The following is a 27,838-nucleotide window of genomic DNA, read 5'->3' as shown; positions in this document are numbered from 1 at the left end:
GATACGGTTTTGGGATTTCTTACGCTTGACCGAAGGCGACATCATCACCGAAATATTTCAATAGTCTTTAATTATTCACATACACAACCATCATGGGTTCCAGCACGAGGAAAAAGAACCAAAAGGCCAAGGACTTTGCGGTATGAGAATCCATTGAGGCGTGGATGGACCACCTTCAACCGTATCATGCCTCTGAAGCGTTACTGACAGCATGGCATAGAAACCAAAGTTCAAGGTTGGCAAGACCAAGGCCAAGCCGGCCAACTTCACAGACACCAGCTTCAAGGCTAAGTCCATTGTGATGGGCCAGCAGTCCCTCGCAGAAGAAGCCCCTGACGTCGGAACACAATTCAAACACCACCTCTCCCTCGCATCAACCTCAAGATCAGACAAGGTGCGCAAAGAAGCGCTGGCACATCTCACGAGCCAGGTGGGCTTTGGCAACAACCCCGTCGGCACCGCGACCATTCTCGGCAAACTCCTGCCCCTCATCTCTGACGCCTCTGGTCCCGTCCGCAGCCAACTACTCAAGCTCTTCCGTGAACTCCCAGAAACCGAAGTCAGGCATCACGCCGAGAAGTGCATCATGTACATTCGCGCCGGCATGACGCATCTTTCTGCCGACATCAGCAACGATTCCCTGTCAGTATTGGAGTGGCTTCTTGATGTTGCGGAGGACGAGACCGTCAGCTGTCCCGGCGGCTGGGTTAAGACGCTCAACAGCTTCTGCGCGCTGATGGGATGGTCCGTAAAGTCGAGTACCGGGTGGACGAGTGCGCCAAAGACCGGCCTTAGATCCAAAGACTCGCAATCGCACGCAAGGCAAGTTGGAGTGCTGGGGAGGTTTCTCAAGGCAGGGCTCAAGCCAGAGGTTGCGGCGCCGAGTAACCCGAACGCCCTCTACGACAACATGTACCGCATCCCACGGGCACCAAATCCATTTGCGTATCTCAACCTATTCGGGACTCGCAGAGACGAAGAGGCGGAGATGTACAACGATCGCGAGTCTCGACAGCGTGTTTTTCATAAGAGGTTCTCGGAATCCTTCAGCCGCGGTATTGAGCAGGCAAAGAAGGAGGGCGGTGCGAGTGGTCGATCTGCCATCACTTTAGAGAAATCATTGAAGGAGGATATGGAGGGATATGAGCCTACTTCCGCCGTTGACCCTCAGGATTTGCTGGATTTATGGTAAGGGGCATAGGAGCATTCGACCGATGAAAGGCTTCCCTAAAGTCAGGATCACAAACAGAAGAGATTCCGTCGTCATCGTGGAACACCGTCAGCCATTCCGCAACTCCTTAGAGCGACAGTTTGGCCCCAGGTGTCAAGCAGCGTGTGGTCCGAAGCAGGTATATACGCCATACGTTGGAACACGTGCTGTCGCACATGCGGCCCAAGATAAAGGCCGGAGACTCAACCTAAGCTTCCACAAGATACCCGATAGATACGCCTATGAACAGACAGCGTTTGATAGATGTGGATGGATACATCAATGATACCCGCTCACCTCGGTGAGAATTCCGTTTCTATGTTTCTGTGCGTCTGACCCGGGCTTTGTTGAACATGAAGCAGCCTACCCCCTGTTAAATGTCTTTCTTTTTGGTCGTCAAACAGAGCCTCTCGTCTCTTTCTGCTGTGGTGACATGCAGGCTGCATGCTGGGTACGGCAAGATGCACCATGCAGTTCGGTTTGCCCTGAGCCCTCTTCTTGAAAAGTTCCAACCCTCTGGCGTTCGAGGAGATCTCGTCAAGTTCAGTAGTTGTGGACCAAGACGTGGGCTACCAAGTGATATGAGACTGACGTATAGGCTGGTCGTATCCAGTGGTGAAGAGTCATGAGGCTGACTGGCCAGTGACATTAGATCTCGAGTTCTCACGACAGGTCTCGACCAAGACCACCTCCCTCAGGCAGGACCACATCCTGCCTGTGCCTTGGGTCCTCCTTCCTTCCACATGACGCCCATGACGACTGCCCTTCGGCCCTCTTTCACTCTTGCCCTGTTGATTGCCGCCTACCTGCCTGCCTGTCTCGACGCGACGACCCTCGGGCCACCCGCCTTGCCGCACGCCCTCCCTCCCTCCGATATTTAATTTCTCCCCTCCTCCAAGATCCAGACTTCTTTCTCTTTTCTTCTCTCCACACAACACAGCCTTTCGAGACGGAAGGTTCGCATCAGAAGATTTGCCTGTCTTCAACAACTTCGTCAAGCATCACGAGAGGTAGGTTACCCCCATTTCTTCAGATCACCATCACCATCGCCATCATCACGTCTTCGTCCATCTTGCTGTCATCAGATCAAAAGCTTCACTGGGAATCACTTCGTGATCCTTGGCTTGGGTGCTTCTCGTTTCGCAGTTCATGCCTCTTTCCTCCTGCAGACCTTTCCTGGTTTCCCTCAACCACCCGTATCCCTCCTTCCCAGACCCAACCACACCTCACTTTCCTTGCGCTTCGTTAGGGCGTGGCGTTCTTCCTCCAAAAATACAGTCTCGAGTTCCGTCGCCTGGAAAATTTCGTCTCGCTTCCATCCGACAGCACTCTGCCCTGCCCTTTTCCTTCCCACTTACTTGTCCGCCGAAGCTGCTTCGATCCTTTTTCCCTTTCTCACCCAGCCTTTTCGGTTCTCTCCTCATCAAGTTCATCCTCAAATTGTTCTGTGCGCGTTCTATCCTTCCTCGACTGACAAAAATCATCCAGCCGGAAGGATCTCGTCCAGTCTTGCCTGTGGTCATCAGATCAGTCGCCCTTCACCGCGTTCTTGACCAGCACTCGACCTTGGTAGGTTCAAAAACCAGAAACTTTTCCTTTGCTTCCCACTGCTAACTCCTAATTCTTTCCAGCAACTCCATCGCCATGTCTTTCTCCGTCGGTGAGATGGAGGCGGCGCTGCCTGCTGCCTCTGAGAAGCCTGTCGCCCTTGACGCTGAGGGTAAGGAGTGGTCTAAGCCCGAGACGTACAACTACGAGGAGATGGCCCAGTCAGGCCCGATCGAGAACGGAAACTGGGAGGGCAATGCTGCCATCTACGAGTGGGACGAGGAGTACGGTGAGGTCGGTCCTCAGCACCCCGAGCTTGAGCTCATGCTCTTTGGTGACCCGGCCACTCGCCGTGACCACTCCGGCCTTGACTTCACCGCGTAGGTATCCTTACAAAAAGTCATAGATTGAAGCTGACGTTCCTAGCATCTCCGAAGTTGAGGTTCACCAGGAGGGCGAAATTCGCGTCAACCCCATCGCTTCCTACAAGGATGGCGGTCTTCACCCAGTCATGCTCGAGAACATTAACCTGTGTGGCTACGACGCTCCCACTCCTATTCAGAAGTACACGATCCCGGCCATCCACAAGGGCCTTGATGTCGTTGCCGTCGCGCAGACTGGTTCGTCTTCTACCCTAATGATGGTATCTTCCACACACTGACTCCCTACTCAGGCTCTGGCAAGACCGCCGCCTACTTAGTCCCGATCCTCAACAAGCTCATGGGCAAGGCGAAGAAGCTGGCCGCTCCGCGTCCCAACCCTGCCTCGGTTCAGTTGGGCGAGGCTTCCGTTCGCGCCGAGCCCTTGGTTGTCGTGGTCTGCCCTACTCGTGAGCTTGCCATTCAGATCTTCAACGAGGCCCGCAAGCTGTGCTACCGCACCATGCTTCGTCCTTGCGTCGCTTACGGCGGTGGTCCCATTCGTGACCAGATTCAGCAGCTTGGAAAGGGCTGCGACGTCCTCATCGCGTCTCCTGGTCGCCTTTGCGACTTCATCCAGCGCCCCGACGTCCTTTCTCTGCGCCGTCTGCGCTACATGGTCTTCGACGAGGCCGATGAGATGCTTCACGATGACTGGCGTGAGGAGTTCGACGTCATCATGACCGGTGGTGGTAAGTCTCGCTCTGATCTTATTGTGTGGTCCAAAGTTTGACGCTTTCCACAGAGCAGCAGGAGGGAAACATCAAGTATATGCTGTTCTCCGCCACCTTCCCCAAGGCTCTTCGTGACCTTGCGAAGGAGCATCTCAGCACCTCCTCCAGTGTCCGCATCAGCGTTGGTCGTATCGGCAGCACTCACACCAACATTCTTCAGCGCGTGATCGAGGTCGCTCCTTTCGACAAAAAGTCGAAGCTCAAGGAGCAGATTGAGTCTCTCGCCGCCTGCCGCACCATCATCTTCGTGAACAGCAAGCGTACCGCTGACGAGCTTGACGACTACCTCTTCAACATGGGCTTCCCGTGCACCTCCATGCACAGCGACCGTACCCAGCTGGAGCGTGAGGCTTCTATGCGTGCATTCCGTGCGGGCAAGGCTCCCATTCTCATCGCCACTGGCATCAGCGCTCGTGGAATTGACGTGAAGAATGTCAAGCATGTCATCAACTACGACCTGCCTAGCATGGACCACGGTGGCATCGAGGAGTATACCCACCGCATCGGTAAGACACACTCTGACTGGCATGACCTATTGTATACTGACAAAACATCCAGGTCGCACTGGTCGCATGGGTCAGCGTGGCATTGCTACATCCTTCTACACTGAGCGTGATGAGCCCATTGCCAGCGTTCTGGTCCGTACCCTCATGGAGACCAAGCAGGACATTCCCGAGTTCCTGGAGCCTTTCAAGCCCACTGGCAAGGGTCTTGAGAACCTGAAGTTCGAGACCGAGTCGGACTTTGACCCTGAGGAGGCTGGCATTGCTCACCTCGGTGGTGGCGGCTGGGGTGGCGACGACGCTGGTGGTGACGCTGGCGGTGGCTGGGGTGGTGATGCTGGCGGCGATGCTGGCGGTGATGCTGGCGGCTGGGGTGGCGGCGGCGATGATGCTGGCGGTAACCAGACGACCGAGGCTCCCGCCTGGGGTGCGTCTGCAGGTGGCGATGGCTGGTGATTGGTGTTTGGACATTTCGGTTCGGAAGTTTAGAGGATTTGAAGGTAGCTTGCCGACAGACTATTCGGAATGCTTTGGTGGATTTTTAGACGGCCAAAAGGAATAGGGTCTGGAGGCAACTAATCATAATTTTCTCGCACATGTTTTGTCTGTTGACTTTGGTGATATGTCTGCAGTCATGGTCCTGTTACAAGTTGTCTAAGCTTGAGAACGACCACGGCTCCTAGATTCTATCGAACTGACGTTGACGCCACATCTATCATGCGACCGTATATCTACCTAAATCCACGTTAAGAATTTATGAGGACACCACCTGAAAAGGCACAGTCACGCAAGATGAGACAGCGAGGATTCGAATACAGACCAAACAGCCTTTGATTACCTGGTATTGAACTATGCTTTTCGCCGCCTCTCGCCATATTAATGTGTCTATCTACCGTCTGTCTAAGATGCTCTAAGAATCGTGAATCATACGTCTCCACTCCTGTGCTGTAAATCAAGCATTCTTCATAATGTCCAACAGACCCTTGATCTTGCCAACAAGACCGATAGCGTATCCCACGCCAACGACGCCCCTCGTGAACCTCCAGCTCCGCTCCTGGTCCGGCACTGGATACTTGACGGGGGGCGGGATGGCGGTGCGGACACCCATCCAGCCGAAGCGGTCTGCACAGATACTCTTGACGTTGCATAGGCCCCGCAGGCCCTCCTCGCCGGCGAAACGTCCATAGCCGGAACCGCCGACGCCACCAAAGGGAAGCTGGACGGCATAGGTCGCGCCAAAGTCGTTGATGGCCACCATGCCCGTCTTCAGGCCGTCGACAACGGTGCGGAGGACGGGGTCGTTGTCACCGCCAAAGATCGAGGCACCAAGGCCGAAGTCGGGAGCGTTGGCAACCGACAGGATGGACTCTGCGTCAGGACCGGGCGTGCGCATGATTGTCATGACGGGACCGAAGCACTCCTCGCTGGCAATTTCCATGTCGGGAGTAACGTCAACGAGGAGAGTAGGTGTGAAGTAATGGCCCTTGGGGTGTTCGGGATGGACGTGTCGTTTGCCGCCGGCGAGGAGACGAGCGCCCTGCTTAACGGCGTTGTCGACGAGGGACTCCAGCCGGGTGAAGGAAGCATCCGAGATCATGGCGCCAACATCCGCTGTGGGGCCGAGGCGGAGGGCTTGGACTTTGGGGGCGAGAGTAGCGACGAGTTGTTCATATAGTTTAGGGGTAGCAATGATACGCTCGATGCCAATGCAGTTCTGCCCAGAGGCCTGGAAGGTGCCGCGCATAAGAATCTCAACAATACGCTTCAAGTCCTTTGCAGCGGAGTCGAGAACGATCGACGGATCCTTGCCACCCAGCTCTGCGATGACCGGCGTGAGAGACTTGGCGGCAGAGGCGGCAACCTTGAGGCACACGGGACGAGAGCCGATGAAGGTGATGTGCGAGATCTTGGGGTGGGACGTAATGTGATCCGCGTTGATGGGCCAGCACGCCACGGTCTGAATCAGGGCAGGATCATGTCCATGGGCAATGAGGGCACCTCTGGCAATGCTGGTGAAGTACTGCGAGCTCCATGCCGTCTGCTCAGAGACTTTGACCAAAACGCCGTTGCCCGCAAATATGCTAGAGATGATGGGTCCGATGAGGTTATGGAAAGGGTAGTTCCAGCTCACAAGCGCACCGACAACACCGAGAGGCTCGTACCGCACCTCGTTGCGCTTGTACGCCATCAAGAGGTTTGTGGGCCTCCGCTCAGGGTTGAGCGCCTTCTCGCCGTGGTTCAGCGTCCATGTAAGCTTCTCGACAGTGACCAGAATCTCGCCCAACTGGGCGTCAACCATGGTCTTCCCAGAATCAAGGCAGGCGGCGCGGCAGATGGCCTCCTGGTTATCGAGGACGTGCTGGAGCATGGAACGCAGAACACGGCGGCGTTCGCGGAAGGAGGTGTGCTTCCATTTAGCCTGGGCCGCATGGGCGGCATCGACGGCGCGGTCTATCGCAGCAGGTGTTGAGGGGTTGACGAAGCCGAGGAACTGGCCGGTGGCCGGGGCGTAACATTGAATTGCAGTGGTTCCGGAGACCTGCAAAACCCCATATCAGCCATGTTCAGGCGCGCTCAACGCGTGGAGTAACCGCGTACCTTGATGTTCGTCTCCTCGACGATTGTATGCTTCTCGGGAAGCTTGGGTGGATCGACTTTGTAGACGATTGCCTTGTCCTCATTCCAGGACTTGGCCAGCTGTAGGAGCCAAATGCTCAAGGCAATTGCGAGTGCCGCGAAGGCATATTGAGGCACGCCGGGTCTGCAAGCAAAGCGTTCAAGTCAGCGGGTGATCCTTCGAGCAGAAAGTGGCGCCATTTGGCGGCCGGTAGCGTACGGAATAGCTTCGACGAAAGAGTTGAGCCTCTCAGCGACCTCGTCCCAAATCTCTGGGTCCATATTGGCGTTGAACTGTGTCAATGGTCACCAATTGGACTCTTGTCGACGAAGGTTGTGAAGCAGCCCACGCGGTGTTAAAGTCGCGGTTGGCCAAGGTAGCTAGCTGACAGCCAGAATATTGGTGGTACTGGCGGACCCTGAATGAACGCCGCATCGGATGTTCTTGGCCAAAAATCAGCAGAGCTCGGGGGAGCTTGCCCCGGTCCAGGGCCCCCGCTGATGTGGATATGATTTGGCAGGGGCATGGCGTTCGGTGCAGGGGTGCCGCATCTCAGCATCGTACCTGCGTGCGGTGTGCGGGGGAACCACGTTTACTGGCTGTTTGTAACACCACGAGTAGGAAAGAAGAAACATGAGACTGGACAGAATACAGGGAGGAAATGTTTCCCAAGTGGCTAAAGAGCTCTGAAGTGCAGATGCTCTTCGCGCACGGAAGCAGGCAGGGCGGAAACAACTACGAGGAAGACAAGGCGTGCAGGAGGCAGAGAAAACAGACATCGCTGCCTGTAGCAAGGCGACATTTTATTACGGTCTGTAATAGGTGCTGTATTAATGTTGTGGCTGCTTCTGGAATTGGGCCGAGCTAATTTTATACCCTTCTTCGAGGCCAAGACCAAATCCAGTCGGCTGTGTCTGAGGTCGTCACATGGGGATAGGCATTTTCGGAAATATCCTGTTTTAACAATTCAAATAATGGCTGGCTTCTGTCCGCTGCTCATCTCCAAGCTACCCCTGAGGTATTATGTGGTTTTCGCTTCTTTTTCCTCCTCCTCCTCCAGTTTGCGTGCGTATGTACAAAAGGCGTCAGCAGCTGGAGCTGCGCGCCATCACTTTCTTTGGCCCGCCCAGACAAAACGCCATGGGGCCGGCCTAAGGAGAGATTCCAGCACCTTCAAACGGACTGGTTCCTGGCGCCCCCTCTCAAATCTAGGATGCACACCAAACTCGTACAAAACAATGCCATCCGAGTCTTCCTTTCCTTTGCCCTCCTTTGAACGCCGTCGCCATAGGAAAACCCTATAGAATGAGAAAAAGAAAGCCGAAAACGAATTCCGCGAAACCAATGAAAGAGCAGAGGCTGGGGTGGGGGTGAAAGCATCGGGTGTCGCTGGTACGCGACGGTGGGAACGTCGTAGATCGCTCATGCAGATCGTGATGCATCGGGGGATATCAACAAAACAGCAAAGAAACAAGGCCCTATTCGGAAGGGCATGGTGGATGGTATAATACAAGGAGTAACTTCGGTCGGTGGTTGTCAAGTCGAGGTGTCTATATGTTGTTGCTCTTTGTCAACGACAGACCTCTGAGCCGTCTCGGATGGAATCGGTCGCTGTATGATTGGCTAGACTCTATTCGTGAGAGACGAGCCGCCGAGGTGAAATCGCTGCTCGCCTCGAAGCTCGCCCGGGTGCGATCCATCGAAGATCGCATTCGGTCGTAGGACGGTCGGGCTCGATCGTAAGAGGGGCGTACTCGATCGAATGAGGGCCGCATCGGTGGTGTCATATCGAGCGATTGCGTTTGCACCATGTCCATCGACTGCCGATGACCCGTGTAATTGGTCCCGTCGCTTCCGTTTTGACTCCGTGGGTTGTGCGTCGTGTGTGTTGCAACTGAAGGTGGATAGATTGGCCTTCTGTCTTCATCCACACTGGCGTAGTGTATGTGCTTACCCTTACGCGAGCTAACTGACGAGTTTGACGGCGTCTTGCTCGCCGCTTCTTCTCCAACAACCGTTGCCTCGTCTCCCTGTGTGAGACGGGAGAACTTGCCTTGCCGCTCTTGCTCACGGATGATGTCGACGTCGTAAGGGAAGTAGACCTTCTGGATCGCCTTGATCGCGAATCGGGGGAACAGGCAGATGACGGGAACGATGAAGAAGACTGCCCAGAAGGACGCCTGAGCATAGATCTGGGGGGCAGCCTGATAGAAGAACATCGATGACTCCGTGGCGGTGTAGATGCCAGTGACGATAAAGATCATCAAGTCACTGAGAACGACGATAAGGATCATAACCCAATCCCAACGGTAAGTATTCATGATGGTGTAGGCGTTGATTGTGACGACGGCAGGGTGTGCGATATATGCGCCGAGTCTTGTCCGGTCCTCGATGTTCAAGCCGTTCTTGGTGACGAAGCTGGTGCCTACCACCGTGAGGTATGGAATGTAGAATACCATGACAGATTGGTAAACGCCATCAAGCATGTACATCCTGCAAACCTATTAGCACCCTATTAGTGATCTCGCTCATGATGTGACTTACCAGAATTTGGTCTGCGTCCATTCCAAACGCTCAATGCCTCGGCGGTAGAGCTGAGGCACGGCCAGAGAGACCTTGTCTGAAACGTCCTGATCCAACACACCCATAATGACGACCGGAACTGAGGTGAAGAGAAGGTTGAAGGTGAGAATGTAAGTGTACTCGTAGATGTACGTAACATCGAAGTCGCAGTAAATCTGGTACCAGAAGATACCCAAAACCCACACGACGTTCTTGTAGAAGAAGTTGGCGACAGTTTCTCCCAGGCGGCGGTACGACCAACGGCCGTGGACGAGAACCAAGCGTTGAAGGAAGCGGAACTGGGCAATGGCGTAATCCGATGACATAACGGCTTGTCGACCTTCTTCGCCAGCAATACCAACACCCACGTCCGCCTCTTGGATCATGGCGACGTCGTTGGCTCCGTCTCCAATGGACAGTGTCATGACGTTGAGGCCGTGCTTCACCATAGAGACGACGGCGGCCTTCTGGGCAGGGCTCACACGGCAGCAGAGGACTGATCTGCATTGCTTGCAGAGAAGTAGGAATTTCTGCTTCAAAGCATCATGGAGAACCCACTTCAGCGTAAAGCCATCGATGACGAGACCGTGGGTCGGGCCAGGTGGTTCGTGGTTCTTCTTCGCCTTGGCAAGGTCGTCGTCGTCGCCCTTCATGCCGAAGACTTCCAGATACTTGTCGAGCTCCTGTTCAAGTTGACCAAGGAAGTGGTGATCAGGTGTCTCGCCGGTCTCATCCTCCTCAACCTTGAGATGAATCAATTCCATGTCGTTGCTCAAAAGGTTGCATGAGAAGCCGATGTTGATAGCGGTCTCGACCTTGTCGCCAGTGAGAACCCACAGCTTGATACCAGCGTCGCCGAGCAGTTCAATGGTGTCAGGAACACCGTCTTGTAACCTGTCCTCGATCGCCGTGCCTCCAAGCAAGGTCAGATCACGCTCAAGCTGGTCGGCAACCTCCTCCATCTTCTCCTCACGGTTTTCCAAAGCGGATGCCGCAGCGTTATACTCCTTTTGCCACTTTTGATATTGATCCTCGGTGAGCTCACGCTGAGCAATGCAAAGCGTCCGCAGACCCTCGCGGGCGAACATTTCAAGGTGCTCAGCGGTAATCTTACGCAATTCTTGCTGCTCACCTCGCTTGAGGCGCGAGTAGATGATACTGTCCGCACCCTTGCAGATGAGAAGAATGCGGTCGTCGGGCATGCGCACAATGGCACTCATTCGCTTTCTGCTCGAGTTGAATTCGATGGTGTTAAGAATAGGATAGTGACGATCGACGCCCATCACATTGAGATTGATGCCCTCGGAGGTACTGCCCAAAACGGTGAAGCCCATGTCGCGAGCCGTGGCGACCAGAGCGGCCTCATCGGGAGACTGAGCCTTAAAAATCATTTTCGGAGGTGAACCGGGTACCTTTTCGGCGATGACAGTGTGGCAAAGGGCGAGGCAGAGCATAAAGTGTTCGTTGGCCATCTGTTGCTCTTCTCCCGAGTCGCCGGCCAGGTCGGAAACGTAGTCAGGAGCGATAAATGTAACATCGTCGTCGTGCAAGTACGGGTTGTCGTGGAGGTTCCTGAGACTGTCGACAGCTCGGATTTTGGCGTCCGCAATCTCGGCTCGAGCTTCAGCAGCCTGCTTTTCCACATCTACGCCCAATCGTTTTTGCATTCCAGCCTGTGCCTCTGTGTATGCCTCTCCATATGGCTGGCCATTGATAGTTGCCTTCTTGAATTCCATGACATTCTGGGTCAGCGTGCCAGTCTTGTCGGAAAAGATGTATTCGATCTGGCCAACATCGTCGGAAATATTCCAAGACTTCGGAATGCAGGGTTGGTCGAGCTTCTCATAATACATCTCGATGTCGCTGTAGATAAAGATAGCCTGGAGTAGTCGGACAATTTCGAGGGTGATGTAGAGAGCGATAGGAATCAGGTTCTGGAACACAATGATGGCGGCGAAGAAGGTAATGAAGCCCGACATGGGCGCACTGCCTCCTATGGATCCGAAGTCGAAGAAATACAAAGAGGCGTCGGTCTTTGCCCAGGCAGCACCGTTGATAAGGGCCGACAACAAACACAAGAGGAACAAGATGCCGAAGTTGCAAATGACGTTGAAGTTCATCTCGCGCGCAATTCTGGGGCGCTTACTGGGTGTAATACCAGAATTGATCATGATCTTGGTGTCGTGTCCCGTGAAAACGACGACGCCGAGGGCCCATTCGGTGTTCCTCAAATTGCATCCTCGAAGAAGCATGTTGTCAATGGTCATGGGCTCGGTCATGAGCTCGGGTTCCGTGTCACCGTCGAAGGTCTGATGCCATCTGATAGCACCGTTGTACTTGTAAAGGTTAGGTTGAGGAGGCTCGCTCTCGATCCAGAATTGGGCCCGTTCACAGTCGCGGGCGTGCTTGAGCGACTTGCCGCAACGAAGTGCCTGTCGAACCTTGAGGTTGGTCTCACCATCGAGGTTTTTGGTCTCGACGTAACAGGCTCCGTCGGGGTCCGAGGTTGACAAAACGATGATGTCGGCGGGAAGTTCATCGTCGTTGTAAATTCTCACGAAATCTCCGACCCTGAGGTCCTTCCAAGCGTCCTTGTGGAATCGAGCTTCGCCCTTTGTGGGCAGATTACGGTTCAAAACATCGCCCTTGCGTTGCATCATCTCCCTCGCTCGAAGGTGGTCCTCGGGCTTCGGTACGTCGAGATTTTGGCGCGGCTGAGGAGAAGGAACAGGCGTCATTTGGATGTCCTCCCTAGCAGAAACGAAGGAATCCCGAGCGGATCTGGGTGAGTGGTAGGAATCGCGTGGTGCGTGGGTTTCGATCGATGGTCGTGGCGCGTCTGCTGATGCTTGCGGAGCTCTGCGTCTCGCCATTTCCTCCCTCGCCTTCTTGGACCAGAGACTCTCGATAGTGTGCCAGATCATGCCGAAGAAACGAGAATTGGCCTTCTTGATGCGTCGCCACAGAGAAATGTTGTCCTCCTCCACGTTGACGTTGTCCCATCCTCGCAGACGGTGGACGGGAGCGTTATTGAGCTCGATATCGAGTGCGGTTCGACGGTAGTCTTCAATTGCATCTTTGATTGCAGTGACGGTGACGATGAAAATCAAGGGCACCGCGCTAAGGCCTGGGTTTTCACCTCCGAAGATGGGGAAGAACTAGGAGAGGTTGGAAACCGTTCAGCGTACACAAGAGAGGAGAGAGCCTCGAATCTGACTTACCACCAAGATAACGAGGAAAAGGAAAAAAACGTTGGCAATGTTTTGAAACTGGAACCACAAGTTTTTCGGAACAAAGCTAAGGGGTGTATACTTGGCGGTGCGAATCTTGTTCCTCGTGAAGTGCTGTGAGGGATGGCCCTCCTCATCCTTGAGTTCCGGGGGCAAAGGGAGGTTGAAGAATAATTTACGACCGCCATGGCCGTCGTCCTGCTCGGCAGCCGTGTGATCTGTCTGTAACGAGTCGCCGCCGCCTGAGCTGCGACTCTTTTCACTGTTCTTCTTCTTGTGGTGGGCGCGGTTCATTAGAGAGAGCCTCTTCTTGCTACTGCTCTTGATCGTCATTTTGCGAGTAGCCCATCTCGTGCGCAGGGTGGGATTCTCGGGATCGGGCGGAGGAGGACCTGCTTCGCCGTTGACGGATGCCATCGTGGCCTCGTTGTGTGCGGGCGAGAAGCCCGATCAACCCGAGTTGTCCTCCAGGATGGCCTCGTCCGGCGGCAACGTTGGTCCCGATTGGGGAGGGGGACTCGGTGATGGTGCGGCAGTCCAGATCGGGTTGACTGCAGTTCGAAGGGCGAAATTAAATACGGTTGATGATGCCTAGGACGTTGTGAGAGGAAAACGAGTGACCGTGGATATTCAGCGTAACGTCGTCGTCGTTGTCCGTCCGAGGTTGGGTGTTGTGGTGTTGGTTGAAGAGAGCGTGGTTCGTGCGAGGGAGTAGCAGAATTGGAAGGGAGTGGTCGGAAGGGGGCAAGAATTATTTTGGCAGAAGGGGCCGGGAGGCGCTGTCGCGGTGTTTGATGACAGCGTTACCCAAAAACCCGCTGAGAGGGGGTGTGTGCTGGGTACTGGGGGGAGGGACTGGGAGCGGTGTTATGCTGGGGGGGGAAGAGGGGAGGGGGGGATGAGGTATGTACCCCGAGTCACCCTTTACAGTCTACGGCGTACAGAGGAGCAGCAGTGTGCAGCGGTTGGGCGGTGCTTGGGGTGAGAGGATGAAAGTTATCCAAGGCTGGATAAAATGCGCCAAGGAGATACATATGGGTATCTCGCTCTTACTTAAGGCGCAGGCATACATAAGGTACCTACCTACACACACTACTTTCTAGACACCCACGCACATACGCAGTACACTTGGCAAGGGGGAAGGAAGCGGGACGGGAGGTGCGGTGCCTTAGGTAGTTGGCAAGCGGTACGTATCGTGCAGCTACCTACCTAGGAAAAGGACAGGGTACTTGGAAGGAGTGTGGCGGTGGAAGTATCTCGCCCTACCGTTAGGTGGCAGTCTGTAGCAGAAACACCCTAACCAGGTACGGTCCTTGAGCACCTCAGATCAGGTACCTGTCTTGTAAATTGGTTCCTGTCTGCCTACCTCCGAACTGTCGTCTGGCTCGGCGGTGCTTTTTCTTCCCATCCCTCTCTGCGAGGCTGTCCGGCCCATCGTGGACTCGTGGCAGAACAGCTGAGGTCCACCGTCCACGTTTCCAGCAGAGTCTTACGAGTTACGGAGAGACAGTGTATCATGGGAAGATTCGTAGGGAGGGGACCGCATCTCGCTCACTAAGTCCGGGAGAGAGGGAGGCCGGCACAGGATGGAGAAAGGGAGGAGGATGACCGACGAGGGAATAGGAATAGGTTCATCGGGGGACGGGAGTCTGACAAGGGCGAGGCCGAGCAGCGGCTTCCGTCCTGCGTGCTGTAGGCAACGCAGGTAGGGTAGAATCAGTCAATCAGAGCCGATGAGAGGACCATGGGCGAGAGAAAGACTGGAGAAAGGAGCGCGAGATGCAACCGAAGCGCGTGCCCGTAGTGTCCGCAAAGCCCGCAGTGCCGCGTCGGCCGGGCGAGTTCCCACCTCTCTCACACCCTTTTTTTTTTTTTCTCGTCCTGCTTTTCAGTCCCGCAGATGGAGTGTTGTAGATGCACCTTAGGAAGAGCAGAGTGTGAGAGAAACAGCTGGTGGTGGTGAGGTGCTAAGTGGTCACGGTAACAATGGATGGAATCCATCGCAGCAAGCAGTAGCGTTCCTGCTGCTCCGGGAGGGAAAATATCCCAGATGGGACGGAGGATGATGCAACGCGCAAGTCACTGGCTGTCACTCGTTCGCGACAAACCCGCCTCCGCGCTGCAAGATGGTCATGCCAGGTACATCGGGGATACGCAGCAGCGACGGTCGTGGAGTGGCCGCCCGCCCGGATGGCCCGGGGACTAGCAAGACTCCACGTCCGACCTTGGACTTTTAGGGGAGGTGGTTGTACAGCGCTAATACTGAGGGCAGGTAGGTGAAGTGCGCATCCCATCCCCATGATCCATCCCGCCCATCCCTTAGTTGTCTCGCCGAACAGATCAAATTTGACTTGACAAGCACGACGTGCCCGCCAACCCGCCCAGAAACCGCCATGAACCCTGGCAAATCGCCTGCAGCACGCAGCTTGCAGAGCGCTAGCGTGTAGGGTAGTCGGACTGGCGGTCGCTCCCAGAGTCCCCAAGTCACCGCTCTGAGTCTGCAGTGCGGTCTGAGGTGGATGACGGATGTGCGCAATTGGTAATCAACCCACGACCCTGTCCTGTCATGGGGGCGCCGGGGGGAGGGGAGGGATGCGATTGCGCCGTGAGAAGTGCCTCATTTTCGCTACCACGGTGACAGCAGAACACCACCAAGTCAAACCAGGATCTTGTTATGGCTGGACCCTTCTGAGGTCGCTTGAGTTGCTGGAGATCCCAAGTTTTTGTTCTAGTCTGGCTCGAGGTGGAAACTGGATGTGCTCGTCTACAACATCGTATCGCTTTGGGGGACGGGACGCCTTGAGTTCGATAATGCCATGGATACCGACGGGAGTATATCTGTCTTTTCTCGTCGCAATAAACTAGCATCGGGCTCCAGAGATTCCCATGCTACCTTACTTTCCACGACCCTTCTCTTGCCTTTCCCTGGATTCACGCCTAGATCCCTTGCCTTTCAAACTGTCGCAGCCACTTGATAATGTGAGTTGTGCATAAGAAACAAGAAAAGAAAGGCAAAGCGACATCCGGTGGTCTTCGTCTGTACCGCGCAGTATGTACAGTACCTACCTACCCTCTGCACCCCAGTCGTCATTCCATTTCGAGCTGTCCCGACCAATCACCGCCGCCAAATCTCCGGCTTCTTCATCTCGCCGCAATGATCCCTGTCGGTCGCCTACAACCTTGCTACTCAGCTGCTTTACAATCAAGCACCACGGATTTCTGCCTCTGTCTCTGCTTGCTGAGCTGATGACGGACAATGGCTCACCGGCAGCTTCAAGCAAAACGCTAGGAGCGAAGCAACACCGGACCAAACCAGCACTGAGCGGACCGTGGCCGTGGCCCCGAGCTTGCAATGCAAGGTCTTACTACTGTTAAAACCAATCAACGCAGTCCGGCGCATCGTCTCGTCAGTCAACGCCCACCCCCGACGTATCGTAAGCCGACGACGAGAGGAACATGACATGGAACAATCACTGCCTCCTCCGTTTTGCCTAACGGTTGAACGACATTCTGCCCAACTGCCGTTGTTAGACCAGTGGTTGCTCACATCAGCACTTTTCCATATTCCTGCCCATTGCGGCAAGTCAGCGCAAAGGAATACAAGCCAGGTACATCATAGGTGCTTACTGCCATCCCCGGGAATATGGCAAATGGACATCATCAACGCGCTAATCCAGCCGATCCGGATCCGAACCAAAAACCAATTCAAATATCTGCGACAAGACTGCCCCGAGGACTCAAGACCAAGGTGCAGGAGCGGATTTCTACTAAGCGTACCGAAGCCGCCCTCGCATCGTAGGTGTCTGAATGCGTTTCTGCAAGCGGCAAACCAAAGCCCTGCATCCTGCTCCTGGGTCTCGGCTGCCGTAGTCTGCATTGCACAACCTTTACCTATCTTTCTCCCTTTCCGGCCGCCGAATAATTCAAAGATGGATGGAAGCAAGAGCCTTTAGGCACGGGGAGCACAAGAGTATGCATGCACGCGATCAATTGGCGGATGGATTAGCATAGACTAACCTCTGCTTACTGACCCAGACCAACCGTGTGCTACCTAGCAACAACATTACATACTGCCCACCACCGAGGCAGATCTCTCCTCTAGTAGAACTGCAACTACAACACTACCGACTGGCACCTTGGGACGGGGTTCACTCCTCATTCCTCTTCGTCCCAGGCGAATCCCAACCTCTAAGCGGCAACTTGTCGAACCTGACCGTCGCAGTGGCCCGCGGCGAGCCAGCGGTCCGGGATACACCCAAACCCAGCTGTTGCGTTACAGTTGTCCACTCCTGCGTTGCACGCCGTGCTGCTTGCTGATCTGAAGATTGAGGCTGAGCCTCGAACCGTGTTTATTACGGGAAGCAATCGTCGTCATCCTGACCCCTTCCAATGCCCATCCGTCGTCCGTCCCAACCCCTATGGCCCTTACACACGCAGGAAAGGGGGGGAGGAACGGTTCCAGACACAAGACGCAGGCGCACACGCGGGCCCTCGCTGGGCCTCGCCAAACATTGGAGAAGCTGGTGTTAAATAACGACCCATACTTGGCCCCCCAAAGGAGAAATTGGCCAAGCATGTGTCAGCCAGGGGAACCCGCGAGAGGTGAGCGAGTCTTCTCCCACCCCAGAGTCGCAGAGTGGCACCCAAGTCTTGTCTTGATGACTGGCGGAGCACGAAACCCGGCGCCTTTTGATGAGCCACCGATGGCCGATGGCCAACTCCAGCCTCTCTCTTCGCAACTTCTCGCTGTGGACTCCGCTCCGTTTCTTGAAATTCGATTGAACCTCAAATAGCAAGCGACCAAGAGGCTCCATCCGTTGGCCCTTGATGGTTCCAAGTGGGAAAGAGAAACGGGTCTCAGGGTTGCATCGTACCCACGGCGCCCGGACAAGATCGCGAATCTTTGCGCCTGTGCCACTAGGGCCTGTTGGGCGTGCGGGATTGAGATGCGCGGTCGACCAAGCCGGTTCCTCACCTGAGCCAAGCTTTCTTTGGTCTGCCGTGTCAAGTTACAGAAGCAACGCTCACGGCCAGACCACCTCCTCTACCGGCGCAATGGGAGGGGGAAACAGCTTGGAGCCGTGTGAGGCTGCAGCATAACAGCATAACAAGACATAAAAAGTCAGACACACAATCGCATTGCAACATTTGCTTGTTTCCCTCCGTTGGCGTGATCTGAGCAATCTGATTCTGAGGCTGAAAAAGATGGCAAAGCGACCCGCGATGAGGCGATCCTATCCAGATCCCCCCTCCCTCCCCCCTCCACTCAACCGTCCTAGCCACACGGGAAGGGCAGCTTGAAACAAATCTACAGCCGCTACTCTGTACAATACACAGTAGAGGGCACTCAGTCAGTCACTCAGCGCCCCTCGGCAGGGCCAACCTTCCCTCCTCACGCTTGCTCTTGGCGGCCACTTCCGGGATGACCTTTGCTCACAGATCTGTCCGTGTTCTCCTTTTGCGACGGGAAAAGAAGAGTAATGCTTGAATGAACTGCTCACCGCAACCAGGGGACACCGTCGTGGTCGGCCTCGGCAACGGTTGTCATCGTCTAGGGGTGTCCCCTGCGTTCTTCTTTTCTTCCTTTCCAATCACTGGGGCGTAGGTACGGTCACTGCGCCGTAAAAAACCACCCGACCTTGTTGCCCCCAGGCCCAGGATCATGCCAAACCCGGGCCGGCCAGCATTGCCAGCAGGTTAGCTCCAAATCTCCCCTCTGCCCATCAACACGCAGTCTGGCCATTCAGTCGAGTCCATCTGCGAGGGAGGCTCCACCGTAGGAGTCGTCAAGCCTCCGAGTCAACGGGGCGCCCACTGGCAATCAGCGTGCTACTACATCGCAATTGGACTATGGAGGAATAGTGGAGGGAAATGCGGACGGGCATTCGGGGCTTACGACATGCCCATTCGGAGGTAGGACGGGGAACGGCGGGCCTTTGCAGGGGATGCAGCCAGCTTTTCTTGCAGCTCTTCTAGCGGGTTTGCGGCATGCTTCCACGGCGCATACGGAGCTCATTGCGCGCCGAGGACGAAGAGGAGGGTGGGGGATGAGGAGAGATTAGACCTCACACGCCGAGCCCTTCATCGCTGCAGGCCTTCCATGAGATCCATGAGGAACGACGCACAATACGGACGGCACGCGACAGACCAGATGCCAAACATATGACAGGTGGCTCTTACTGATGGCGGTTGCTCTGCTTGCCTACTCTGCTTCCTGGGCTTTCGCTCTGGAATTCTTCCAAGTCGCGTCTTGTTACATGAAATTTGCGCCGGGGATTTCGTGCGACTCAGACTCAAACGCGGAACCAATCTGACCCAACGCTCACATTCCTCCACGCCCGCCAGATTGGTTGGTCTCATCCAATCCAGAGGGCAACTCGAACTTAGCCATGCCCCTCCCGCAAGAAACAGACGGAGGACACCGGATGGGAGGCGGGAAGGCAGGATGTGGCCATGAGTTGGGGAGCCCACGCCACTGGCTTGCCCTACGCTTGTCGATGGTGCAGAGAGAGAAGTATGCCCATCTCCAAACCTGAGGTCGTCGAAGTAGCAGGAGGTTGGGCTGGGCGGCTTACACGGGACACACGGGTCGAATTAACCTTCTGGGATGATCGCTTTGATCGCGCCCAAGGTCCTGGAACAGGTTCATCGATGCACCTCTGACCCGGACCGCCGTTTCTGCGAAAGGGTTCCTTGAGCAAAAATTTGGTCCGATGACAAACTCGGCGTGGCTTTGGGAGTGTCCCAAGCGCCTGGGCAAGTCTGGGCCAGCGCAGTCTCCAGGCCGTGACCTTCCATCATCATGTGCAGCAAGAGGGCGGAGACAAGGGACGAGAACTACGCCGTAGACAAGCTCCCAGGCCATCCATACTTTCCCAGAGCCGCCCAGGGAACTCCCAAACTGCGCCGTCATGCACTGCGACCACCGTGACCACGATGTCCCCTATTCCGGACTCCTTCCGACCCCTGAAACCGAAAAGCTCAAGAGCATCGGTCTCCAACGGTTCGCGGCTGCTGGCAATCGTCGGGCATCTTCTGTTGGCCGCGTTCCTTTTGGAGGGGGGCCGGGAGTATGGAAAGCTCAGCAGCCCGCTTCCGTTCGTGCCGTCCTTCCTCTGCGGTCATGATCCTCGATTTGTATCAGGTCTCCGAGATTTTCATCCGTCGCCGGTGGTTCCGTAGTCGCATTTCGCATGCCGAGATGACTCCGCCGTTGCGGACACCGAAAAGGCCAGCCAAATCTGTTCATCCGACAACGACATGCCGAGTCGAGTCATCACCGTTGGCAAATTTCCTTACCAGTAGACATATATCAAGCCAGCATGCATGGAGCAGGCGGCGCTTGCCTTTTTCAACGGCCTGATGCCTGCTGGCAGGTGTCAGCCGCAGTTGTTGTTCATTTGGGGGAATGTTGTAATCGCTTTTTGGAGGAGCATCCATGTCGCATCTCACCACACGTTGAAACGCGCTGCGGCTGCCACAAAGAAACCACCTGCGAATTCCATGGGAATGTCTCTTTTCGTCATTCAACGAATTGTCATGCTTTCAATTAATTACGACGCCACCGACTTCTCCCCAGAAACCCAAATGCCCATCGGAATTCTATTTGCGCCATATCAAAGAAAGGCTCCTGCCCGTGACAGTGATGACATAAGCAAATGTGAGAATGGGAAAGCGCGCAGGCTTAAGTGGTTCCCCACTAAAATGATCCGCCATTTGGCGATCGACGCGAAAACGGCCTCCTACGCGTCGGACCTTGCACCGACGTCCTATTCCATCTGCACCGGCTTCATGCGCAATCATGTGACTGAGCTCATCAACATCGTCGCATTCTACGCCATATACCTCGTGTGTCTCGTTCTGAAATCATCAGTGGTTCCTGTAGCGTTGTGCTTATCTGTCTGTCGGTGTAACCTCCGATATGGCACGTCCCAAGGGAAGCAGCGGCCAGGCTGCCGGCGCAACAAACGGCAACCGAGATATTAGGAGTTTCTTCGATGCGAGACCAGCTGTCAAGAGGACTCAAAGCACCTTGACTTCGTCACAAGAGACCGGGGCCACCGGTGCTTCTTCTACATCCCCGGCCTCGTCCCCAGGCGCTGAAATTCCGCCGACCGCATTATCCAGCACTCAAGTCCGAGATGTGAAGAAGGCGCCATCGCCAAGGCAGACGCAAGGCAAACGCAAACGGGCGTCCATGGTCCAGGACGAAAACTCGAAGCCTCCAGCTGGTCACTCGGGCGATTCAATCACGGTCAGCGTGTCACCGCTCCAGTCTGCTCCAAAAGCGTCAGCAACAGCCATGCTTCACACTTCGACTTCATTATCTGAACTACGCACCACACCTTCACTGGCCTCGCCGCGGAAGTCCTCGCTTCGCACACCCGGACGTAGGAGTCCGGGAATAAAGGCCATCTACGCCGACAAGGACTCGAACATGCCGCCCTCCGGACGAGCCACTGGCTCGGCACGCAAGGTCCGGTTCAGTTCTGCGCCCTCCACGCCAGGTCAGTCTTCTGACGTTGAGGCGACAACACCAAAACGACTATTATTTTCGGGGAGCAAAAAGCCTACAAGCGTGAGCCCACCTGAGGCACTTGCTGCCGACCTACCTTCGTTATCATCTTTGAAGAGGAACGACCTGCGCGGCACGCCCAAACGCGGCCAACCAGAACAGGCGGCAGGCAACGACACTCCTAGCAGCCTCCCATCGTTGCCTGACCTTCCCAGCTCTCCAAGTGAGCCAGTTTCCCCTTCGACAGCAAGAAAGCGTACTGCCCTGGATAGGGACGCTGTGATCAAGGGCTCAGATGACGAGGATGACGATGACTCGTTCTCAGATTGTTCTCTGCCAGATCTCGACATGTTGGGCCCGAGGAAACCAGGGGTAGATCCATGCGGCACGCCGCGCGCCAAAAGGAGGGCGATCATGGTTCATAAGTCGCCTTTGACAATTCAGCCGAAGCATAAGTTTGACTTCAAGACGTTGGATGCGCACTCAAGAAGACACGACGTCAAGTTCGACAGCCCCAAGCGGGCGCCAAAGGTTGAGGTCAAGGACGAGATCATGGTGGACGCGAGCCCTAGCAAGTCTCGCCAGAAGCTGATTGAGATCGCCGGCGTCAAGACTGAGGAAGACGCAGACAAAGCGATGAAGGCGATGGAGCGAACCAACACATCGGGCTCCAAGACCAGATGGTACTTCTTCAAGGAGGTTGATGCTCAGACTCCTCTGCCCTTCCCAAAAAAGAGCGCCAAGGGGTCCTGGTCGTTCCTCGAAAAGGCAGGAACACGAGATCGGCACATCATGTCTGGGATGCCTACCAGTCTGGCGGCATCTATCGGCCTTCCTGATCAGCTCTACCTCTGGGCTCTGAACATGGTGAATGTCGAAAAGGTTGGCGTCCTGAGAGAGGAATACTGCAGGCTTGCCGCTGCCAATAAGAAACAAGTCAGACGTCTGATCACGCCTAAACAATTGTCAGAGGTTTTTCGTCAACTGGGTGCTGCGGATCATATAGGAGATGAAACGCTGCAGCCAGTTCGCGAAATTCGAGACATATACGAAGAGCGAGATTGGAAACCTCTCCAGTCATGCCTGGAGTGGCTTCATAACATAGCTCGATATCTTCGGCATGATACCATCGCGTACGCAGTCAATATGCTTCTACGTATGGCGGCTGATAAGATGGTCATCGAGAACCCGGACGTGCTGATGGCACATCAACTTGCCTTGGCCGCACTGGTGGACAACGTCCAAGATGGCGTCTGGAACGAATTCGTAAGTGAGCCTCCGGAACACGGAATGTCCCACGTTAACATTGCTTAGTGCACTGAGATTTGCTCAAGTCTCTATCATGGATTTGACAAGGCTTCACTGCGGATTCTCCCGCTCATATGCATGCCGGTCACCTCATCCAAGCTACATGAGCTTCGAAGACGCTTGGCTGTCTCATTCTTCCTCCGGGACGCTGCGCTCGCCGACCAGCACCCTGACACGACCATGTCCCTTCGCCTCGTCATCGCTCGGGTCAAGGACAGCGATTTCCAACTCAGCCGCAAGACCGACTACGCCGACCTCAAGGCGCAGGTCTTGCTCCTAGACATGGCCGTGGACGACGGTTCCTTCACTTCAGATAAGGACGCCCGAGAGCATGAGAAGAACTTCAACGCCGAGATAGATGACCTGGCTCAGCGTCTCAAGGCTATCTGGCGCGGCATCAACGACACGGGTGCGGCTAACTTGGCTCGTACGGAGGCGAAGAGCGTGCTTGAATGGGTTGGACAACGCCTATCGTACTCTGTTCGCACTAGACCTCCACCAACGCAGAGCATCTTTGGGGATCAGGGACCATCTTCAGCCAAGAAGAGGAGACAACAAGACTTTATGAAGAAGTTTGTACACGGTCGTAAGAACAAAGAGGTCACGAAAGAAGAATCTTCGGACGCCGACGAGACGTTCGTAAGTGCATTAGGGTAATGATAATGCAATTGTAGTATAACGACAACTACCTAATACGCCAATGGTTGGCCACGATCATACAGCATCTAAGATACACCACAGGAAGGTTTCAAACACGGAGGCGTCGGGAGTCCTTCATGCAGCAATGGTTTATCCAGCCCACGGAGAGGCTGGAGGGAGGGTTGCAGGGCGCATTTCGGAAAGGGGTTTGGATTTTTTTAGTCGGTGAACCTGCGGTTGGGGTTCTTTCCAAACAGAGTCTGTCGCACGGCGGGCAAAGAGGTGTCCTGGAGAAGGTTTAGACGCTCCTCAAATGTGTTGTTGATTTCGATCTTTCCTTGTCCACCAATGATGAAGATTCCTCCGGCGCTGTTGATAGCGTTAGTGAGTTGCCAGATAAGATTCCACCAAAGTCGCGTGCGTATGTGACATACCTCTCCGCGGGCAGGGGTTCGGACTCGTCAATCTTGGCCGCGGAGTCCTTGCCGACCTCCTTCTTGTACTCCTTGGTCGCGTCCTCGATAGCCTTCTTGACGGCGTCATAGTCGGCTTTCCGCGCGCGGATCTGGACCTCGGGCTCGTTGAGGGCGTAGAGACCCTCGAGGACGAGGTTCTTGAGGATGCCCTGGTACTTGGCCTTGTCCTTAGTGGCGGCGGCGAGCTTCTTGCGGGCATCCTCAAAGATGTCGTCGAGGAGCTCCTGGCGAGCGCCGAGGACCTTGAGACGGGTCTTGTTGGTGACGGTGGAGCGGGTGATCTGCAGCGACATCTGGGCCTGCTTGAACTTCTTCTCGTACTGGGTGTCGATGGCGTCCGTCTCCTGGCGGACGAGCTTGGACTTTTCGATTGCGAACTCCTCGTTGGCCTTGATCTCGATCTCGCGGGCCTTTTCCATCGCCTCCTGCTTGATGAAGGCCGTCATCTTGCGGAGCTCCTGACCGACCTGTTTGGGGGTGACCCATTGCATCAGTACTTGACCTTCATTGACGGATGTGTTCGGAGGGAGTGCTGTCGTTGGGCCGCAGAGAGAGGACGAGGGGAGCTTACTTGGTCGTCGGTCAACGGTGCGTGCGACATGTTGGCGGTTTGGGGGGTGTTGAGCGACTTTCTTCGACTAGGGTATCGGGAACGAGGGGGAGAGGATGCGATTTGGGATCGCGGGGAGGTCGAGATGAAGCTGAAGAAGCCGTCGAGGTCGTGGGGGGAGGGCGGATGGGGTGCGGGATGGAGAAGGGTCGTGTGTTGGATGAAGCTGTTGTTGACGAGTCTCGATGCTCCAAGCCGCAGCAGCAAGCATCACTGGACGTTCGGCGCCGGCCCAGCTCCAACCTAGCCCAGGACAGGAACGGCTACCGCTACCGCTACAGTAGGCAGGCAGTAGGGAACAGCCACAGCTGGCGGACACCACGGGCACCTGTCTGACTGGCTCACAGCTGCTGCTGCACCACTGGAACAGTTGCTCCACTTTGGATGCCACAGACCGAACTGGTCTGTGCGCCAGGTGCTCGTTCTGCTGCACCAGCCTCACTTCTCATCAGTCTGGGCAAGTGACATCACGCAGGACCTTCCTGACTGGACACCTCTCTGAAGCAGCCCCAAGGATGCCCAAGCATGACGAGCGATAAGATTAGCCGGCAGCCGGCGGTCAGCTGACGTCGGGCTGGAGAGCATCCGCACCGCCACATGCGCCCTCATGGACCTCAGTGACCTTGGGTCCTGACCTGAATAATGCAAGGCGGGAGGCGGGAGGGTCCCCTACTGCGTGGTGCGTTCTGCGCTGCGTTGCGGCGTTAGTGTACCTTGGGGCGCTCACTGGGGGTGTGGGTGCCTAGCAAGCAAGCAAGCAAATCAATTGAGAGCCGGCATGCCCAGCACTATTTGGGCCAGACCTGACCGACGGGACAGCGGGCGGCCATTGCGTCGTGCATTGCCAACGTACGTCTGTCTGGTGTTTCGAGCTGAGCCATGATCTAACAAAGTGTTCACCGACTCCGGCCATGTGGAAGCTCCGTATTTTATAACGCGCATTAAGAGTACACGCAAACATCTTCAACAATCCTACCCCGTCTGGCGTTTCTGCGTCACTGACCGACCGAAACCGAGCAACGCGATCCCCCCTAGCACTACGTACAATCTCGCTGCAAGCTTGGTCTTGGCGGCTAAAGATCATCATTCGGCCGGGAGTGACCTTTTCGAAGTGGCGGGCTATTGGGCAACTTTGCAACCACCTCTGCGTCCCGCAACGGCTCATACTTTTGTCCCGTTTTCCTGAGCATTTTTCAATTACCCTCCTCCATCCGCAGAAGCGTCCGACCGCCCGAAACCCCCCGACGTCGATTGCCATCCGGCCCCGGATCCAGCGAAGAGAGACACGGCACGAAAGCGCTAGCACAACAGGGAGGGCAATCGGTTGCGCGGATACAAGGGACAGCACGAGATAAATCCATGAGACCGACGGCCTTCCGCCGCTGCTTCATTCTCGACCACCGCCGCCAGATGACCGACAGCTAGCTCTTGCGCGCGCAATGGGGTCCCTTGGCGGCATCTCCCCCGGGGGGACAATCGCCGTACGTCCACCTCCCCTTCATCTCACCTAGCCTGCATTCGTAACGGGTGACGCTAACACTTGAGCCTCTCTCCAGATCGGAATCATCGTCGGTCTCTTATCCACCAGCGTCCAGAGCCTCGGCCTGACGCTACAACGAAAATCGCACATTCTCGAGGACGAAAAGGGCCCGCATGAGATACGCAGGCCGCCCTACCGGAGGGGCAGGTGGCAGCTGGGAATGGGAATGTTCATCGCCGCCAACCTGCTCGGTAGCTCCGTCCAGATTTCGACCCTCCCTCTCCCCGTGCTGTCGACCCTCCAGGCCTCCGGCCTCGTCTTCAACTCGATATGCGCCACCCTGATACTCAACGAGCCCTTCACGCGCTGGTCTCTCTGGGGCACCATGCTCGTCTGCGCTGGTGCTGTACTCATCGCCGTCTTTGGAGCCATCCCCTCTCCTGCGCACAACCTCCAGGAGTTGCTTGGCCTCCTCGGCCGCCGATCCTTTGTAATATGGATGATCATGCAGGCTTTGCTTGTCCTCTCCATCGCTATCACCATCGACTGCCTCGACGCCTTCACGAGCCTCTCGACCAACTCGCGATTCCGCTTCGTGCGCGGCCTGTCGTACGGCTGTATAAGCGGCATCGTGTCCGCGCACTCTCTGCTGGTCGCCAAGTCTGCGGTCGAGCTCATCATTAAGACAATAGCCGACGGCGACAACCAGTTCATTCACTGGCAGGCCTGGGTGCTGGTCCTCGCGCTAGTCACCCTAGCCCTGAGCCAGCTCTACTACCTCCACCGCGGCCTGAAGCTTGTGTCGACGTCGGTCTTGTACCCAATGGTCTTTTGCATCTATAACATCATTGCCATTTTGGATGGTCTGATCTACTTCAACCAGACCGACCTTATCAGCCCCCTCCGCGGTGGACTCATTGCTCTGGGCACCGCCATCCTACTTTCAGGCGTGCTGGCGTTATCATGGCGCCTCAGCGACGAGCAACATACACCGGGAGTAGGCCAGTCTTCCTTGGCGCCCGGCCTGGGTCTCGTGGAGGACACCGAAGACGAGGAGGAGTCTCTCCTTGGCGGCGACGACTTGTACAGCCTCCACGAAGAGGACGACCCTCTACCCGTAACATACTCAACATTTAACGTAGCAAGTGGGGAGACAACCCCCCTTACACCCAGCCGTCCAAAGAAGGGCAGGAGATGGCAAGAACGTGCCGAGATCTGGGGTGAGCTCGAGGATCGCGATACGTCAAGCCCGCCCATATCGCGTAGGCGTTCAAGCACGATGCCCGACATCACCGAGTCGACTTCCCTCCTCGGCCACCGCCGCACAAGCGGCACCCAGCCCCAAACATTCTCATCAGCAGAGCCTGGCCCCAGTAGCGAGTCCCCTTCGCAGCGTCGACCCGCAGGCCGCAGGCGGCGCAAGTCGACCGGGTTCCCGGGCTTCACGGCTCGCCGCCGCCGCAAGAGCCAGAGCAGCCAACCGTCCCTGCAGGAGGCGCTTGGGGGTATCTGGAAACTCAAGTGGTGGCGGGGGTCCGGAGGAGGAGACGAGGGTGCGCCGCCGAGCAGCAGTGGCAGCTGGCCCGCGTTCTTCCGCGATGAGGCGAGGCCGGAGAGTAGTAGTAGCGCTCACGGGCCACGGAGGGGAAACGGAGGCGGTGGTGACGACCGGGCCCAGCAGCATGATAGGGGGCGGGGCGGCGGCGGCGGCCGGACTAGTGATGATTCGCCTGTATGAGTATCGGAAAGCCACTTTGTCACGTCATTATTCACTTGATCCTCTTTTTACTTCCTTCATTTTCATTTCTTCATTCTTCATGCGAAATATTGGCTGCCTCCTCCGATTTCTCCTCCTCGGCAGGTTGCCCCTTTTTCTCATGGCATGCCATCCTCCGGCGTAATTCCCATGTGTACATTTTGTGGTGTGTGTGTGTGAGTGAGAGGCTGGCATGATGAGATTGGGTGACGGGTGGGCGTTTGTCCCTTA

At 55.8% G+C, this 27,838-nt stretch overlaps 6 protein-coding genes across 6 annotated transcripts; 3 read left to right on the top strand and 3 right to left on the bottom strand.

The window, feature by feature from the left end:
- Window positions 1-92: 92 nt before the first annotated feature.
- GCG54_00009187 (ATP-dependent RNA helicase DED1) lies at window positions 93-4,870 on the top strand (the record flags this gene model as incomplete). The annotated part of the gene is made up of 8 exons (XM_045409136.1): window positions 93-140; window positions 221-1,188; window positions 2,699-2,779; window positions 2,842-3,138; window positions 3,185-3,378; window positions 3,432-3,869; window positions 3,923-4,417; window positions 4,470-4,870. 8 exons carry the CDS (start codon window positions 93-95, stop codon window positions 4,868-4,870), a joined length of 2,922 nt encoding a protein of 973 aa, XP_045256381.1.
- A 496-nt stretch (window positions 4,871-5,366) lies between these two features.
- Window positions 5,367-7,312, bottom strand: GCG54_00009186 (putative aldehyde dehydrogenase-like protein C21C3; the record flags this gene model as incomplete). The annotated part of the gene is made up of 3 exons (XM_045409135.1): window positions 5,367-6,953; window positions 7,013-7,175; window positions 7,251-7,312. The coding sequence occupies 3 exons, from the start codon at window positions 7,310-7,312 to the stop codon at window positions 5,367-5,369; spliced, it is 1,812 nt and encodes a 603-aa protein (XP_045256380.1).
- A 1,269-nt stretch (window positions 7,313-8,581) lies between these two features.
- GCG54_00009185 (Phospholipid-transporting ATPase DNF1) lies at window positions 8,582-13,240 on the bottom strand (the record flags this gene model as incomplete). Its single annotated transcript, XM_045409134.1, has 3 exons — window positions 8,582-9,524; window positions 9,576-12,751; window positions 12,815-13,240. The coding sequence occupies 3 exons, from the start codon at window positions 13,238-13,240 to the stop codon at window positions 8,582-8,584; spliced, it is 4,545 nt and encodes a 1,514-aa protein (XP_045256379.1).
- A 7,287-nt stretch (window positions 13,241-20,527) lies between these two features.
- On the top strand, window positions 20,528-23,303 carry GCG54_00009184 (uncharacterized protein; the record flags this gene model as incomplete). Its single annotated transcript, XM_045409133.1, has 3 exons — window positions 20,528-20,671; window positions 20,709-22,604; window positions 22,653-23,303. 3 exons carry the CDS (start codon window positions 20,528-20,530, stop codon window positions 23,301-23,303), a joined length of 2,691 nt encoding a protein of 896 aa, XP_045256378.1.
- Window positions 23,304-23,503: 200 nt separating this feature from the next.
- On the bottom strand, window positions 23,504-24,362 carry GCG54_00009183 (V-type proton ATPase subunit E; the record flags this gene model as incomplete). Its single annotated transcript, XM_045409132.1, has 3 exons — window positions 23,504-23,654; window positions 23,720-24,228; window positions 24,333-24,362. 3 exons carry the CDS (start codon window positions 24,360-24,362, stop codon window positions 23,504-23,506), a joined length of 690 nt encoding a protein of 229 aa, XP_045256377.1.
- A 1,448-nt stretch (window positions 24,363-25,810) lies between these two features.
- GCG54_00009182 (uncharacterized protein) lies at window positions 25,811-27,589 on the top strand (the record flags this gene model as incomplete). Its single annotated transcript, XM_045409131.1, has 2 exons — window positions 25,811-25,852; window positions 25,928-27,589. 2 exons carry the CDS (start codon window positions 25,811-25,813, stop codon window positions 27,587-27,589), a joined length of 1,704 nt encoding a protein of 567 aa, XP_045256376.1.
- Between the last annotated feature and the right edge of the window lie 249 nt (window positions 27,590-27,838).

The sequence above is a fragment of the Colletotrichum gloeosporioides genome (assembly GCF_011800055.1).
Source record: "Colletotrichum gloeosporioides strain Lc1 chromosome Unknown consensus_117, whole genome shotgun sequence".
Classification (NCBI taxonomy): domain Eukaryota; kingdom Fungi; phylum Ascomycota; class Sordariomycetes; order Glomerellales; family Glomerellaceae; genus Colletotrichum; species Colletotrichum gloeosporioides.
The sequence above is the reverse complement of the archived record's forward strand: the minus strand, read 5'-3'. Positions and strand labels throughout refer to the sequence as shown.